Source organism: Cornus florida, unplaced genomic scaffold (genome assembly GCF_030987335.1).
Source record: "Cornus florida cultivar Cherokee Brave unplaced genomic scaffold, ASM3098733v1 CherokeeBrave_3.0.0_Hap2_Chr10, whole genome shotgun sequence".
Lineage (NCBI taxonomy): Eukaryota > Viridiplantae > Streptophyta > Magnoliopsida > Cornales > Cornaceae > Cornus > Cornus florida.
The window spans coordinates 78,241,123-78,256,046 of NW_026775580.1; the positions used below are offsets into that span (position 1 = coordinate 78,241,123).

Genomic DNA, 14,924 nt, shown 5'->3' on the forward strand with positions numbered 1-14,924 from the left:
CCTCTTCTAATAGCCAAAACTTCAACATTGGTACTTCTCAGAACTTACAACTTCAGTACTATTTCCTTAAAACTGTCATGGGCTAACAAGCCAAAGGGATTGAATCAAAACCTGTTGTAGTGAGTACGATTCTATCTCTCTCCAAGGTCTCACGTGGATTTCATACTTCAACAGAACATTATTGAAAACAATGTTTACAATTCACACCAGTAGTGCATCTTCCAAATTACTGCAGTTAGTCTCGAACCACATAATTCATTTGGGATTAAGGGGATGATTAAGAGTCTCAACAGTGAACACACATATACACCATTTATAATATTAGTGGAAAAACAAGGGTGAAAATATTAATTTGGAAATGTCCTTTCTTTTTTCCCTCCATATTTCCAACCCTTTCTGAAAATTTTTGATTTCTAATTTAATTAATACAACAATAAAATTATGAAGAAGATTGGAGTTTCAAAAATATTTCTTAGAATAAAGAGACAAACACCACCAACATGCTATAAATGCTGTGTAATACATGCGCAGAAGCACAGAAGCAGCTAAAACAACTACATGACTCTCAGAAAGTGCTTATGATAGATAACAAGTAACACACACTTTTATATACTTTCCATAACATTAACAAGGGTCAGGATTTGGGGCATGCTCGATGAAACAAACTTAACCTCCAATGCAAACGCACCGAGTCCTTCTAATTTAGAAGTCCTTTCCTTCTTTAGCTTTCAATGGAATCAATTAGAGTTTCTTCCAATGGTGTATAACTCCAACCCAGGCTCTGAAATTTCTTTGAACTCAACTCTTCAATTTGCTCCCCCTCACTAAATTTGCCAATAAATAAATAAGTGAATCAAGCTAATATAAAACCATAACTAAAATTTAATTGTACTAATGTTATATTTAGTATTGTTTCATCTGATATTTAATTGTACTAATGCTAACAGGACAACAAATTAATAAGTGAATCAGGTATTTCTTTTATCTTCCTTTTCTTCGCTAAATCTGTGAACCAAACAAATCTTTGAGGAATGTTGCTTGCAATGGACTTACGAAAATATGTTTTCTTCCTTTTTCACACAGGATATTTTGAGCACATCCAAGGTTTGAAAACAATAACAGAGTGTTTCAAAAAGCGTAACCTTCACTTATATTAAACAGTTCATGAACCATCTATAAGCCCCTAAAGAGCCATAGACACAACCAACATGCACAGAAGCATCTAAAACAATCATATAACTCTTAAGAGAGTGCCTATATAACATCAAGTAACATACACTTTCATATCATTTCCTAGGCTATTCAACCCCCACAAATACTAATTAATAAGACACTTATATCATCTATAGTACAGAAAGTCTGAAAATAAAGATTGTCCAGATCGGGGCATGCTTGATGAAACAAACCTAACCTGCAAACGGGCTGAGTGCTTCTAATTCAGAAGTCCATTTTGTTTGTAGCTTTCAATGGAATCAACAAGAGTTTCTTCCAATGGTCTATGACTCCAACCCAACCTCTGCAATTTTTTTGAGCTCAGGTAACTCAATTCCTCAATTTCCTCCCAATCGCAAAATCTGCCAATAGCCATAACCAAAATATAAATGTACTCATGTTATATCTAGGATTGTTCAATTTGTTTCATCTATTATTTAGTTATTTTTGGCAATGTCCTTGAATGAATATTATATATGTGTGTGTATATATTATGATGGCAGACACTTACTTCTTCGGATAATTGTAGTTAGGATACATTCCTTTGAGCATTTCCACCAAATATTTTGTCTTGATTGTGTGAGCATTACATACGTATCTTCCTTCAGCTTCGGGCTTCTCATATAACAATAGCATCGCTTCAACAATATCACGTACATCTACTATTATCCGAACCTTGTTCTCCATTTCCTCATTTCCATCTGGAAGGTCATATAGGAAAAAAAATGCTACTCACAAAATGTTATAACTTTAAATGATATGTAATTCACTGAAAATTAAGCATTTTAATTTAAAATCAATACGACTTGAATAAGAAAAAGATGACTTGTAATAGTAATCAATAAAGCTTGTAAATTTGAAGCAAACTACTAATATTTAGTGGCAAAATTTTAGTGGCAAAATAATCTGTATCATAAATGAAGATAATACCTGCAAAAATGGAAGACATGAACTCCAAGCTACAATATCTGCTAGCAATTTGTTCTAATGCCTGTCTTGACTTTTGGAATGTGACAGAAAAATGTTGAAATATATAATAAGCTTTGTTTGGATTTTGTTTGGGTTATTTAATGAGGTGTCTCTCTTGTATTTGAACTCGATCATAATTTGGGATTTTGGTAGAAGATAACTTATATGTTGCAGCTTCATGTGATTGTTATTTTCGCATTTTTTTCTTGTTGTTTTGGTCCATAAGATCTGTTGCAACAACTCCGAACTAAGTTAAAATCAATATCTGATATGGTGCATCTGGAAGGGCTCAATTAATATGTTAAAAGACCGATGGCCTCAGAGCGTACCCAAACTATTTAGAACAATTGGGAAAGTGTGTGTATGGCAGACCACATACATCTATTTAGATAAGAGAATTATACAGATATGGTACAAGCAGATACCTTTCAAATGCTCAAGGAGAACCAGACTACTAGCATTCATTGAGGACTGCAGCATTGGCCCCAAAACAATGGCTGGACACACACTTACAACATCAAGTCCACTTCTTTTTGCTAACTCAAAAGCCTCACTTTCCGCTACGGTTTTGGCAAAATGATACCAGTTCTGGAACAAACAGAAAACCAATGCTATCGATAAACAGAAATTTAAAAAAAATAAATAAAAAATTCAAAATCAATAGACAATGTATCTATCAGAACCATAAGTTTGTACTTGACTAGTTTAAGTAATTACATTAGTAGTTCTGCAGAATTCTATATCAGACCAACAAGTCTCGTCCTTCAATTGACCCTTGGGCCAGTTAGGGTTCATGGTAACAGCAGCCAACGAGGACATAACCACGACTCGCCTAACACTTGCTTCAGAACATGCCTTGAGTACATTTTGTGTACCCTTTACGGCAGGCTCAATCATTTGCACCTAAAACAATAATGTGAGAGACAAACGAACTCAATCGTATATTAATTCGAAAAACGTGTTTTCAAAAATTGTCAATCAAACAGATTTTTGTACAATTTTTTTTATTTTCAGTTATAGAAAACTAAATCAAGGCCTATATTTTTCTTGCCTCCGGATTTGTGATAGTGCCAATGGGAACTGGACTGGCAAGATGAAACACTCCACTGCAATATTTGATGGGTGGGGAAAGAGAGTTGTAATCAAGCATGTCTGCCTTGAAGAGTTTCAAGTTATCAGATGATTTCTCAAGTTTCTTCAAATGAGAGTACTTCTCATCACCTGCAACATATATTTGAGGGAATTAAAAGAAGCTTGATCAGAATCTTAGGTTTTATTTATTTATTTATTATTAATTTTTTTTTTTATAGATATTTGATTGATTATTTAGTAAAGTGAGAATTAGAGATAAAAGGAGAGAAAAATAAAAATTACTGGGATTTCTGACGGTTCCATTAACAGTGTAGCCTCTGGAGAGTAGAAATTTCACCAGCCACGAAGCTACATAGCCTCCCGCTCCTGTCACACACACTATCTTCTTCTCCGCCATTGATACAAACTTCAGTAGATCTCTCTCCTTTTTGTTCCTTTTAAATACGGAGTGGGGTATAAGCTACTCCGTATTAATGAATATATATATATATATATATATATATATATATATTCTAATATTGTTACTGTGCCACGTCATAGATTCATTAAGAAAGAGAAAATCACAGACCGCCAACAAACCATATTGCTACATCATCGTCAGAGAATAGGACAGACCGACAACCATTTTTATTTATGTAATTTTTTATTTTAATTAATATTTCCCATGGCCCCTGCCCCATCAATATATATATATTTTTGAGAATCTAATTTTTAAATGTTTAATTTTAATATTTTTATAGTACAGGGATAGGGAATGAATTTTCGGATGTTGGGTGCACTGAAGAGTAAATTAAAAATATTAAAAAAAAGAGAGAGTATATTAGATATTTAATTTAGACAATTATTTTGAAATAATCAAGAATAAAAAGATAAGACTTTTTTTTAATAATAACACCTCCATTTATATGTTCCGAATTTCAATCTTCAACGAGAACTATTGTCGTGTTAATTACTACGTTGTGCATCGGTGATCTAATATTGAAGTATAAAAAATAAATGGTCCTACTCATTTTTTTTTGAGAAAAATATTGGATGCGCCAAATATGTCATGTTATTAGTATCATATACTCCTTTGTATCATATACCTCTTTGGGTATTTTTGGAAGAGAGCAGAAGGGGTATTATAACACTAATTTATGTCAGAGTGGATATTTTTGCACAACGTGAAAAAATTATTGATATTTTTGCATACTTTTTTTAAATAGGAGGTAAAAACTATGCAGAGTATATTTTAGGGATTATTTCTGCACTTATTCCTCCTTTAATAAGTTAGTTTTTTAATTAATAAATAATTGCTCAAATAAATTTTATATTTCAGTTATATAATGTATTTGATGTAATTTTGAAGCATATTTGATAATAAAATAAATATTTTTATTTATTATTTAAACAAAGACAAAAAAAATATAATATTATTTATATTCGAAATTTCATTTTAAATCCAACTTTAAATTTATTTTAATTCCAATTCCTTTTAAATATTTTTATTTATTATTTAAACAAAGACAAAAATAATATAATATTATTTTTATTCGAAATCCTATTTTAAATCCAACTCAGAATTCATTTTAATTCCAATTCCTTTTATAATTCCGATTACTTTTTCAAATCCTAAAATAATTGATTCCAAACAATATATATATATATGAAACCCTAACACCCTAATTACCTCTCGGTGCAGTGATATCATGATCTCAACACAATTGTTGTTAATGAAGAAATAAATCAATGTTTTGACTGCAAAATCCCATTTTTGAAGTGCAAGTTGAGGTATGGCTATGAAGGTAGACGAGTTATCACCAATCTTTCCGTCCGATCTGATGATGGAGATACAGTCGAGCTACCGGTCAAGTCTATTGCACGGTTCAAGTCTGTATCCAAGTCTTGGCTCACCGTCTTCACACATCCTCACTTCGTCAAGCTTCACCTTGCTCGATCTAGCAAATTCAAAATCGTCCTTACCCCTTCGCCCAATTTGCCCATGGTCCTCATCCAAAGAGGAGCCTTTATGTCTTGTCTTTTGGCCGCAGCGGTGAAGCTTCATCGTGTGATGATGGAGATAAACCAATTGACATCTTTGATCATAATCATAAGAAATAGTTGGTCAGAATCGTCGGCTCTTGCCGTGGCTTGCTATTATGTTATAGTTTGTATTCATAGTCGCAATACTTGGTGAATCCATCAACCAGAGAAGTGATCAGATTGCAAGACTCACCATTTAACCCGCCTACTTTTGCAGCACGTGGATTTGGCTATGATTCATCCGATGAAGACTACAAGGTTGTTCAAATCTCCAACCCTTCTCCCGGCGAAATCATTACCAGTTTATATTCACATAAATCAAATTTGTGGAGTACAATTCCAGATGTTCCTCTCTTAATGTCCTTTTCCTGGATCATCCTTATATCACTTACTGTATGTGAAATATCAGGGCGAGTGCAAACCATTGCATACATCAAACTCCAACTGTACTAGCATAAGGAATACGTGACACGTATTCCGTCTCCTCTTCGAACTATGGTGGTGAAGCTGTAGAAAGACGAAAAATGAGCAACTAGTGGTGATAGGAACTCCATCCGATCTTAAATTCTTGAAGAGTTTTCTTTCTCTACCTCGTTTAAAGGTACGAAAGGTATATAGGTCGATCCTTACCAACTCCACCAACATCAGTCACTTTTAGTGAACACGAGTGATCAATACGCGATCCCTGATTATCAAAATTCAATACTCTCTTTCTTGGGTATGTTGAAAACTCCTCCACTAGAATCCTCTTCGGACTCTTATTCCTCGATTGTTTTCTTTAGGAGAACAACTGAAATCTTGGTCCCTTTATACAGTGACCTAAAACACACTCCTACATTCTTTCTTCGCTTATACTTCTAAAAATAGGATCTTCTCCAATCCAGGTGGGGTATTCCTGAATGGAAATCTACACTAGCACAGTCAAGATAGTACTAAATTGACTTCTTTTAGTTTATCTGAAGAAAAATTCGGGTCTGTTCCATTACCTGACAACTTGATATTCTCATATGAGAAAGAAGCTTTGATTGGAATAGTGAAAGGATGCCTTTCCTACCACGCTAATGGCATCAAGTGTTGTTGGGTGATGCAGGAATATGGCGTAAAAGAGTCTTGGACTAAATTTGAATTTTATGTTGAGACTTGAGACAGGTTTTACCTTCAAGTCTTTGGATTTCATATACAATGATGAAAATATGTTTGTCATCGATAATGCCGAGTTTGTTATGTGCAATCTACAAGAAGAAACAACATTTCGGTTCGTGGATCATCACAATAGCCCCTATCACAATACTCTCTATCTTTCCTCCGGCGATGGTGAAGCGGTGGCTTGTTTGGAGAGTTTGGAGAGTGTTGTTACGCCTGTGCTTTAATTTATATTGTTTAACCCATATATAATATGGGTTACTTTATTTTTGGCTACTTTTGTTATTGAATTTTCTTTTCAAAACACCCTACTACACTACTATGAATATTTTCCTTTCATATGAAAGGCACTGATCTTTCATACGAAAGGCACTGATCTTTCATACGAAAGGCTGAGATTTATACAGGACTTATTTGGCTTTCAATAAAGATCATTATTTTATGCACTACTACAATTGTTTGAATAATTTTCTTTCATATGAAAGACTAGGATTTATACCCAACTGAGAAAGCATTTAATGTATTAATTTGAAAACCTGTTTGATAACGTTTTAATTTTAAATACTGAATTCATTGAGATTGTTTGTTATATACAAAAGTTGAAGTAAAATTGTATATATTAAATTTTTGCTCTTAATATCTGATACTCATAATAGTTTTATATTTATAATACAAAAATATTAATAAAACAATCACATTCAGTCAATGAAATATATCAATTTAACAATGAATACTAATGTCAAATATAATCATAAAAAAATATAAATTCAAACTTAAATAATTAACAATTTTCAAGCCATACTCATTAAAAAATGTAAATGTCTCAAAAATGTTACATTAAACTAAACATATAAAATTTTAAATTCAAGATCTAAACGAGTCATTTTCAATTTCTTTACGCAAATTAACCATAAACACTTGACCGGATTGTCTTTCTGTGGTGTGAATTTCAGAGGATGTCAAATTTCGAGCAATATTAGGTGGAGTCTCAAATTGCAAATTCTCAATCCCATACTGTTCAAAAAGTTCATAATATTCCTTTGCACTTCAAATGTATAAGGTGTACGATAAGGTACCATAAATCTTCGGGGTGTGTGTGTATGTAGCATCACACAAATAATATTTATCTACAATGTAATATGTTTAAAATGATTAATAAAGTATATGATAAGTAAATTTTTTTTTTTTCTGCATGATAAATAAATATTCAAAAATATTATTACTAAAAAAATAATAGTAAAAACACCTAACTTGGTGGAGGATATGGAAAATTGTTATATAAATAATTATTTTCTATTTATCGTGAATCAATATGAATATGAATGGTAACAGTTTAAAATATAAATAATTACATAATATTTATGTAGGGTATAAAATGGTGTTAACAATATTAAAGAAAGTATGTGAAATTGAATAAAATTCTTATATAAATAATTATTTTCTATATATAGTGAATCAATATGAATGGTAATAGTTTAAAATATATCAATATCAACATTAGGTAGAATTATGTTTTTTATTTTTTTGGAATTTGTTTCATGTAATTCATTTTCATTAGCAACAATAAGCAACTAAATATATATGAATCAATTTAAATATAACCAAAAGGCCATTTGTCGTGTTTAAAATATTATAGGTAAAATATTCTATCATGTAAAAGTAACAAAAACAAATAATAAAATACAATCACGAAATATATATAGAAGAGTTTTTCAAAGGAGAGAACTCACCTTATTTTCAGACGCAGAGAGAAATCACAGAGAGGAGTCTAAAGAAATGGTAGAGAGGCCCTAGAGAAATCGTAGACAAAAACCCCAGAAGAGAGAATGCAATTATATGAGGGTAGAACAGTCATTAGAAATTTATTATTTAAACCCAATCAGTTAGGGTGTTCTGCGATAAGCTATAACATATAAGCAACCTTTTCAACCCTTAAAATTTTGGCCTCTTTTAAGCGGTAATTACCATATTAAGTGGTGTCCTAAAATTTTATCAAACATGCTTATTTTTAAAAAACACTTACTGTCTTCTGCATTCAGCGTTAAATTGAAAAATCAAAACGGACCCTAAGATTTATGCAGGGAGGAGAATTCTAGCCCTTCATATGAAAGGGTAAGATTTATACAGACTTTCATATTTATTGAAAGGAGGAGAATTCTAGAATATTAAAAAAATTGACAAAGCTGAATTGGCTTATCAATTTAAATAATTTTTTTTTCATTACGTGGAAGTAGAATAAAATTTTTGAATCAAAATCACCGCCCGAACCAAAAAGTTACTGATCGCATATGAAAGGCTAATATTTATACAGGGAGGAGAATTAATAAAATTTTTAAATCAAAATCACCGCCCGAACCAGAAAGTTGCAGGAATCAATGGTCTTTCATATAAAGCATCATTTGGACGGTCAGAGTGACAGAGAACTAATACAGTACTACACAACATTAAACACAGAGAGCGACAAAGAACTCAATATTGCCCCAAAGTGGGCCTTATGAGATACAAAATGCGGTCCAAAGTATAGCAGTTTCCCTTGTCTTTCAAGTTACATCTTGGGCCCAATTTTGACCAGAAAGGTTCCAGGCTTCAAGCCCAACCCAACCACCAGTTTAATTACTGAAAATGATGTTTTACAATTCACAACAACAATGCATCTTCCAAATTCCTGCAGTTAGTCACAAACCATCTGAAAATGCTTAAGTATTAACAATTTAAGCCTCATTTTTCATTAACATACATTCAATCAGCTTTTCATACCCCTATATTTGACATATCTATATACATTCCCTTTTCGTACTGCCATTCACCCCCTGTATTACATAAAATTAGCAGGGTGAATGTGCCACGGTGCCCAACGAATTTGGAACTTCCTACTCTAAAATCAATTCGCATACTATACAAATAATACAAAATACAATTTAATAAAAATCACTTAGGTTCAGTTTGTTTTGATGTAAAATATTTTTTTGAAAAGAATATAAAATTTTTATTTTCTGTGTTTGGTTGTCAATATATTTTACTTAAAAAAAATATTTTACCAAGGAACAAACGAAAATATCAGAAAAAATTAATAACTATGAAAGGGAAGGGTGAAAATTCTACACACACCCACACCCACACCCGCACCCGCACCCGCACCCGCACCCATATTTCCAACCAATTTTGTTTTCTAATTTTATTCTATTTTAATAAAATTATGAATAAGATTGGTATTTCTTTTATCTTCATATTCCTCACAAAATATGTGAACCAAACAAAGCTTTGAGGATGATTGCTTGCAATGGAATTTCAAAAATATGTTTCACTTATAAAACAATTATCTGTTTTCAGTACAAAAAAAATTGTTTGATTTTAGTTTTTTGAAAACTATTTTTGAAAAATTCAATTATAAAAGGGGCAAATTACATAAAGGACCCCTCTGGTTTTCATCTTGTACATGTAGACAGAAGATGCCACAATATAACAGAAACTGTTTGTGGTTAATGGATTGATATGAATTTACATTTTTGTCCTTAGAGTTAAACTATTTGTTTAATGAAAAAATCTAAATTTTTTTTGTGTATTATTAAAGTTACGATTTTACCCCTAAAACTCTTTCAATTTCTTTCCTCTTACAAAAACATGTTTCTCTCTCTTATCTCTCTGTATTAACCCGAAAGGCAACCTCATCTTTCGAGTTCATTCGTACAGCACCAAGCCCCAACTCGTTCTCATGTATCCCTCCGGCCACTGCCTCCTATATTCTTATGTCCATCACTGGTACTTCATCAAAAGTCGATCCGGCCGACCCTTGTGATACTGCCGGTGGTGCTCGAACTGGGCCTTTGAGGCCATCGTCGCTTGTGATTTGTAGCCGCTGATCCGAACTCGCCTGGCCACTGCCACCTCCACCTCTACCTCCAACTCCAATACACAACCCAAAACGATCCGGCCGACGTACCCTGATTCACCCTTCGCAGTCACCGTGTGTGTGTGTGTGTGTATATATATATATATATATATGGATGGATGAGATTGATGTGTGTGTGTGTGTGTGTATATATATAGATAGATATTTATGTGTGTAATTATATGTGGATGCAGGGGCGGAGCCAGGATTTCATTTGAGAGGGGGCGTAGTGTATTTGACGAAAAAAAAAAAAAACTCAACTAACATTCTAATTTGTTTTTTCATATCAAAAGGCAAACAAAAAAAATCATAGCAAAATCACAAAATTTTCAAGTAGTGATTTAATTAAATATGAATATTGATTTAAGGTACAACAAAAAATTACCTACGCATGCTGAGATAACGGTTGAATTTTGAGCCATCGGAAAGCAATCATACTCCATCTCCAAGTCCAAGCACTTTGTGAATCCTAGAACCAAAGAAAATAAGATTTTGTTTAATTATTTTAATCTTAAACTAACAAGCAAATTAACAAGATGTTTTTCGGTAATGAGAAAGAAAAATTCAAATTAATAAAATAATTTATTGTTCAACTGAAAAAGGACAAAGTTAAAATGTTTGACAAATATAAGAAACAAAATATAGATTTTTGATAGTATTTCCATTCAATACATTACAATTGTCCTCGACGGGATTTCATTTTTTGGAAGCGTTGTATGATAGCTTCATTATCTATGCTCCTAAATATCTCTCTTTCTACATATACAACCAAGTTATCATTCATAAATTGATCTCCCATTCGATTACGCAATTCATTCTTTACAATATTCATAGCAGAAAATGTTCTTTCCACCGTGGCAATCACAACTGGTAAGATCAACGCCAATGTCACAAGTCAATACACCAACGGATACACCTTGTCCTTTTTTGCCTTTACCATTTTTTTTGCAAGAGTAGAAATCCCTTTCAATCCTTCAAAGCTACTAGTAGAGCGCACATCAATAATATAATTCGCAAGTTGACTATCAAGTTCTCTAAGCTTGACTGTAGAAAATTCTTTTGGATAATATTCAGCAAAACGAATTATTTTTTGTTTGTCAAAAGTAAGGAATGAATCATCTGGACATAAACATGACATACAAAGAAGTAACTCAGAACTAGCCTCACTAAAACGACTATTTAGCTCTTGAAGTTGCATATCTATCACCGAATAAAACAACTCAACACGATAGTAACGCAAGTTTGTCATTTCTTCCATCTTACGTCGTCGTCGTCCTTGAGCAAAGAACTTATCATCCATATTGGGAACATCAATCCCATATCTCTCACAAAATGAAGAAACTTCTTCGAGTAAAGAATCCCATCCATCCTCCCTCGTCATTTGTAGTCGCTGCTTACATACTTTGACTAAAGACATAGCATTCACGATATCTTGATCTTTCCTTTGTAGTGCTTTTGATAATTCATTTGTCATTTCCAACACTGTCGTCATCAAATGAAGACTGAATACAAAATTAAAGGATTGTATTGTCCCAAGTAGAATAGTTGTTTTACCTCTTTGGTCGGATCTAAATCCATCCCCTTCGATAATCTCGAGAACATCAATTATATATGAGAACATTGTAATTAAACTCATTAAAGTACCATAATGTGACCCCCAACGAGTGTCTCCCGGCCGTATAAGAGAAGTGCTTTGATTTAGGCCTTGCCCACTTGAAAGCTCGCCATTGTTAAGTCTTTCAATAACTTTAACAATTTGTTTCTCTCGAAGCATATCACGGCGTTTACAAGATGCTTCAACTACATTCACCACATTAGTAACAAATAAGAAAAAAGTGAAAATTTGGCTATGATTCTTTGCCACAGCAACAAGAGCCAACTGAAGTTGGTGAGCAAAGCAATGAACAAAAAAAAAAAAAAAATTCGTTCTATTTCAAAATAAGCGTTTTGAGACGTTGAACTCGCCTTGCATATTGCTAGCCCCATCATAACCTTGCCTACTCAGTCTAGAAATGCTCAATCAATGTGTAGAAAATACATTATCAATCGCTGCCTTAAGTGAGAGAGCAGTTGCATCCCTAACATGTACCATACCAATAAAATGCTCAATGATACTCCCATTCTTCACATAACGTAACACAATAGCCATTTGCTCCTTTATTGATACATCACGAGACTCATCAATTAAAATAGAGAAAAATGCATCTCTAATAATAAAATTGATGATCTCTGTTGAAATGGAATTAATAATTTCTTTTTGGATCTCATGTAACGTTAATTTCAAATTTGCAGGAGCATTTTCCAATACAACGGCTTTTACATCTTTATTGTGATCAGCATGAAATCTCAAAAGTGTAAGAAAGTTCCCTTGATTGTTTGAATCCTCAGATTCATCATGTCCACGAAATGCAAGTCTTTGGTGTAAAAGATATCGGATACATTCAATTGATGCAGTTAAACGAGTTCGATATTCAATTCTAGCTTGGTCTGTTTGCTTGTAGAAAATTGTTGGAATGTGTTGATTTTGGTTCATCAAAGCTTCACAAGATCTCCAAGCTTGGTTGTGGAGAATATTAGGGCCTCCAACATGAATTTTGAGTCTTTCACTCTTCTTCCAATTTGAAAACCCCTCACCCACAAAGGAGTCACCTCCCGATTGTTCTCCAATATCAGGCTTGAAAAGGAAACAACATAGGCAAAATGCCGCATCTTTGCCTATGCTATATTCTAGCCAATTAGAATAAGCACTAAACCAAGCAGGGTTGAAACGACGTGTCCCTTTTCCGAAATTTCTACAAGGAAATTTATGAGTCACAGGCTGAAAAGGGCCCTTTAGATAATATGCTCTACGGAGCTTGTCTCGAATATTAGGATGATAATTCATTATTCGAGTTCGCAGTCCTAGATCTGCTGGAAGATCATCAAAGTTGACGTCGATACGACTTTGCTTTAAACTTTCATCATTTATTCTCTCTACAAGGGGTGTCAACTGTGATTTTCTTTTAAATATTTGATCAATTTTCTGCATAATTGTTTTAAAAAGAAATATATTATTCACGAATCACGCAAAAAATTGGTTGTAAACTTGTAATTGTAAATTGCAATTACTGAGTCCATATATCATATTAACTAATAACTATTAAACATACAACATATTGTATACTGCATACATGTCAATTTTCCAATGTGCAAATCAACTGCTTAGTTTCCTGACTCCCCTTTAATATATTTTATGGGACAAATGAACAATAAACATTGTAAATTGCAACCATAATTTTTAGAAATTGAAACCCTAAACATTAGTAAATTGGAACCATAATTTTTGAAATTGAAACCCTCAAACCCAAAATCGTTGACACATAGCACAAAAAAACCACATATTGCAAAAAAAAAAAAAAAAAAAAAAATAATAATAATAATAAAAACGAAAAAAAAAACGAACTAAATTATGTAAATTGTATAATTGTATATATTGTATATATATAAAAAAGTTTTACCTATAAATTGTATAAAACAAATTAGGTATCTAAATTGTATAAAATAAAATAAAATAAATTTTACTTGTAAATGATGTAAATCAAAGAGTGGATCTTTGATCTTTCCTCCCGGACCTCCCGAGTCCTGACTCTATCGCAAACACTGAGATCTAGAATTTCTTTCCAAAACTAGATGAAAACAGAGTTAACTTATGCTTTCTGCTATCTGGAGTTACGGAATAAAGAATGCAAAAGTTGTTTTCCAAATAAAGCAAAAAGTATCACAAGTATTAATGTATCATTGAGTGGAGAAAAAGTCATTCAATTATTAAAATATTATTTATATCAATATAAAATAAAAAGTATGAAAGCACATGGAGCCTGGAGACGAATCAGGTGTATTAAATTTATTTATTTTTATTATTATTATTTTTTTCTTTAGTGGGGGCATATTTAAACTTTTAAGAATATATATATATAATAATACTATTTTTTTTTTTTTTGAGTGGGGGCATGTGCCCCCCCTGGGCACATGCTCCCTCCGCCCTTGTGTGGATGAGATTGATGGGTGAAGTTGAGGGGTGAATTGGTTGATGGTTGTCGGAGGAGGAGGAAGAAGAAGAAGGGAGAGGTGTATGTGGGGGTCGCGGCACCATAGCACCACACCATAGTACCACACCGACGTCGCCTCCACCACTAACCCCAAACCCACAATTAGCAGTAGAAATCAATTGAAGAGATAACCACCGGGCCTCCACTGTGCCACCATCCCATTGTTTTAACTGCCACCACCTTACAACCACTGCAATGCCACCATCCCCACTATCCCTAAACCTACAATCGGCAGCAGAAATCGATGGAGAAAAAAAATGGAGGCGCCGCCGTCGCTGTCACCGTCACCACCACTGATTCCTCCACCGTCAAAACCCTCTCCAAGGGGCAAAATTGTAACTTTAACATACATGAAAAAATTTAGATTTTTTCATTAAACAAATAGTTTAACTCTAAAGACAAAAATGTAAATTCATATTAATTCACTAATCACAAACAGTTAATTTAGGGGCCTTTATGTTATATTGTGGCATCTTCTATCTACATGTATAAGATGAAAACTTGAGGGG

General features: G+C 33.0%; 2 protein-coding genes across 2 annotated transcripts; both read right to left on the minus strand.

Moving 5' to 3' along the window:
- Positions 1-451: 451 nt before the first annotated feature.
- Positions 452-3,729, minus strand: LOC132279127 (cinnamoyl-CoA reductase 1-like). Its single transcript, XM_059781056.1, has 7 exons — positions 3,556-3,729; positions 3,233-3,402; positions 2,899-3,084; positions 2,607-2,769; positions 1,724-1,913; positions 1,412-1,574; positions 452-824 (listed from the first exon to the last, which is right to left on the minus strand). Exons 1-6 carry the CDS (start codon positions 3,668-3,670, stop codon positions 1,433-1,435), a joined length of 966 nt encoding a protein of 321 aa, XP_059637039.1. The 5' UTR covers positions 3,671-3,729; the 3' UTR covers positions 452-824; positions 1,412-1,432.
- A 7,493-nt stretch (positions 3,730-11,222) lies between these two features.
- LOC132277914 (uncharacterized) lies at positions 11,223-13,211 on the minus strand. Its single transcript, XM_059779755.1, has 3 exons — positions 12,366-13,211; positions 11,972-12,206; positions 11,223-11,809 (listed from the first exon to the last, which is right to left on the minus strand). The coding sequence occupies exons 1-3, from the start codon at positions 13,209-13,211 to the stop codon at positions 11,223-11,225; spliced, it is 1,668 nt and encodes a 555-aa protein (XP_059635738.1).
- Between the last annotated feature and the right edge of the window lie 1,713 nt (positions 13,212-14,924).

Bases quoted from the DNA above. Each gene is read 5' to 3' on its own strand.
- LOC132279127 (XM_059781056.1), bottom strand. From the start codon at position 3,670: ATGGCGGAGAAGAAGATAGTGTGTGTGACAGGAGCGGGAGGCTATGTA. The intron at 3,403-3,555 runs GTAATTTTTATT...TATATGTTGCAG, and splicing joins TGGAACCGTCAGAAATCCCA to GTGATGAGAAGTACTCTCAT. The intron at 3,085-3,232 runs GCAAGAAAAATA...TTATTGTTTTAG, and splicing joins GCACTATCACAAATCCGGAG to GTGCAAATGATTGAGCCTGC.
- LOC132277914 (XM_059779755.1), bottom strand. From the start codon at position 13,211: ATGAATTATCATCCTAATATTCGAGACAAGCTCCGTAGAGCATATTAT. The intron at 12,207-12,365 runs GTATTTTCTACA...CACCAACTTCAG, and splicing joins TTAAGGCAGCGATTGATAAT to TTGGCTCTTGTTGCTGTGGC. The intron at 11,810-11,971 runs GTACTTTAATGA...TGATGACGACAG, and splicing joins TCGTTGGGGGTCACATTATG to TGTTGGAAATGACAAATGAA.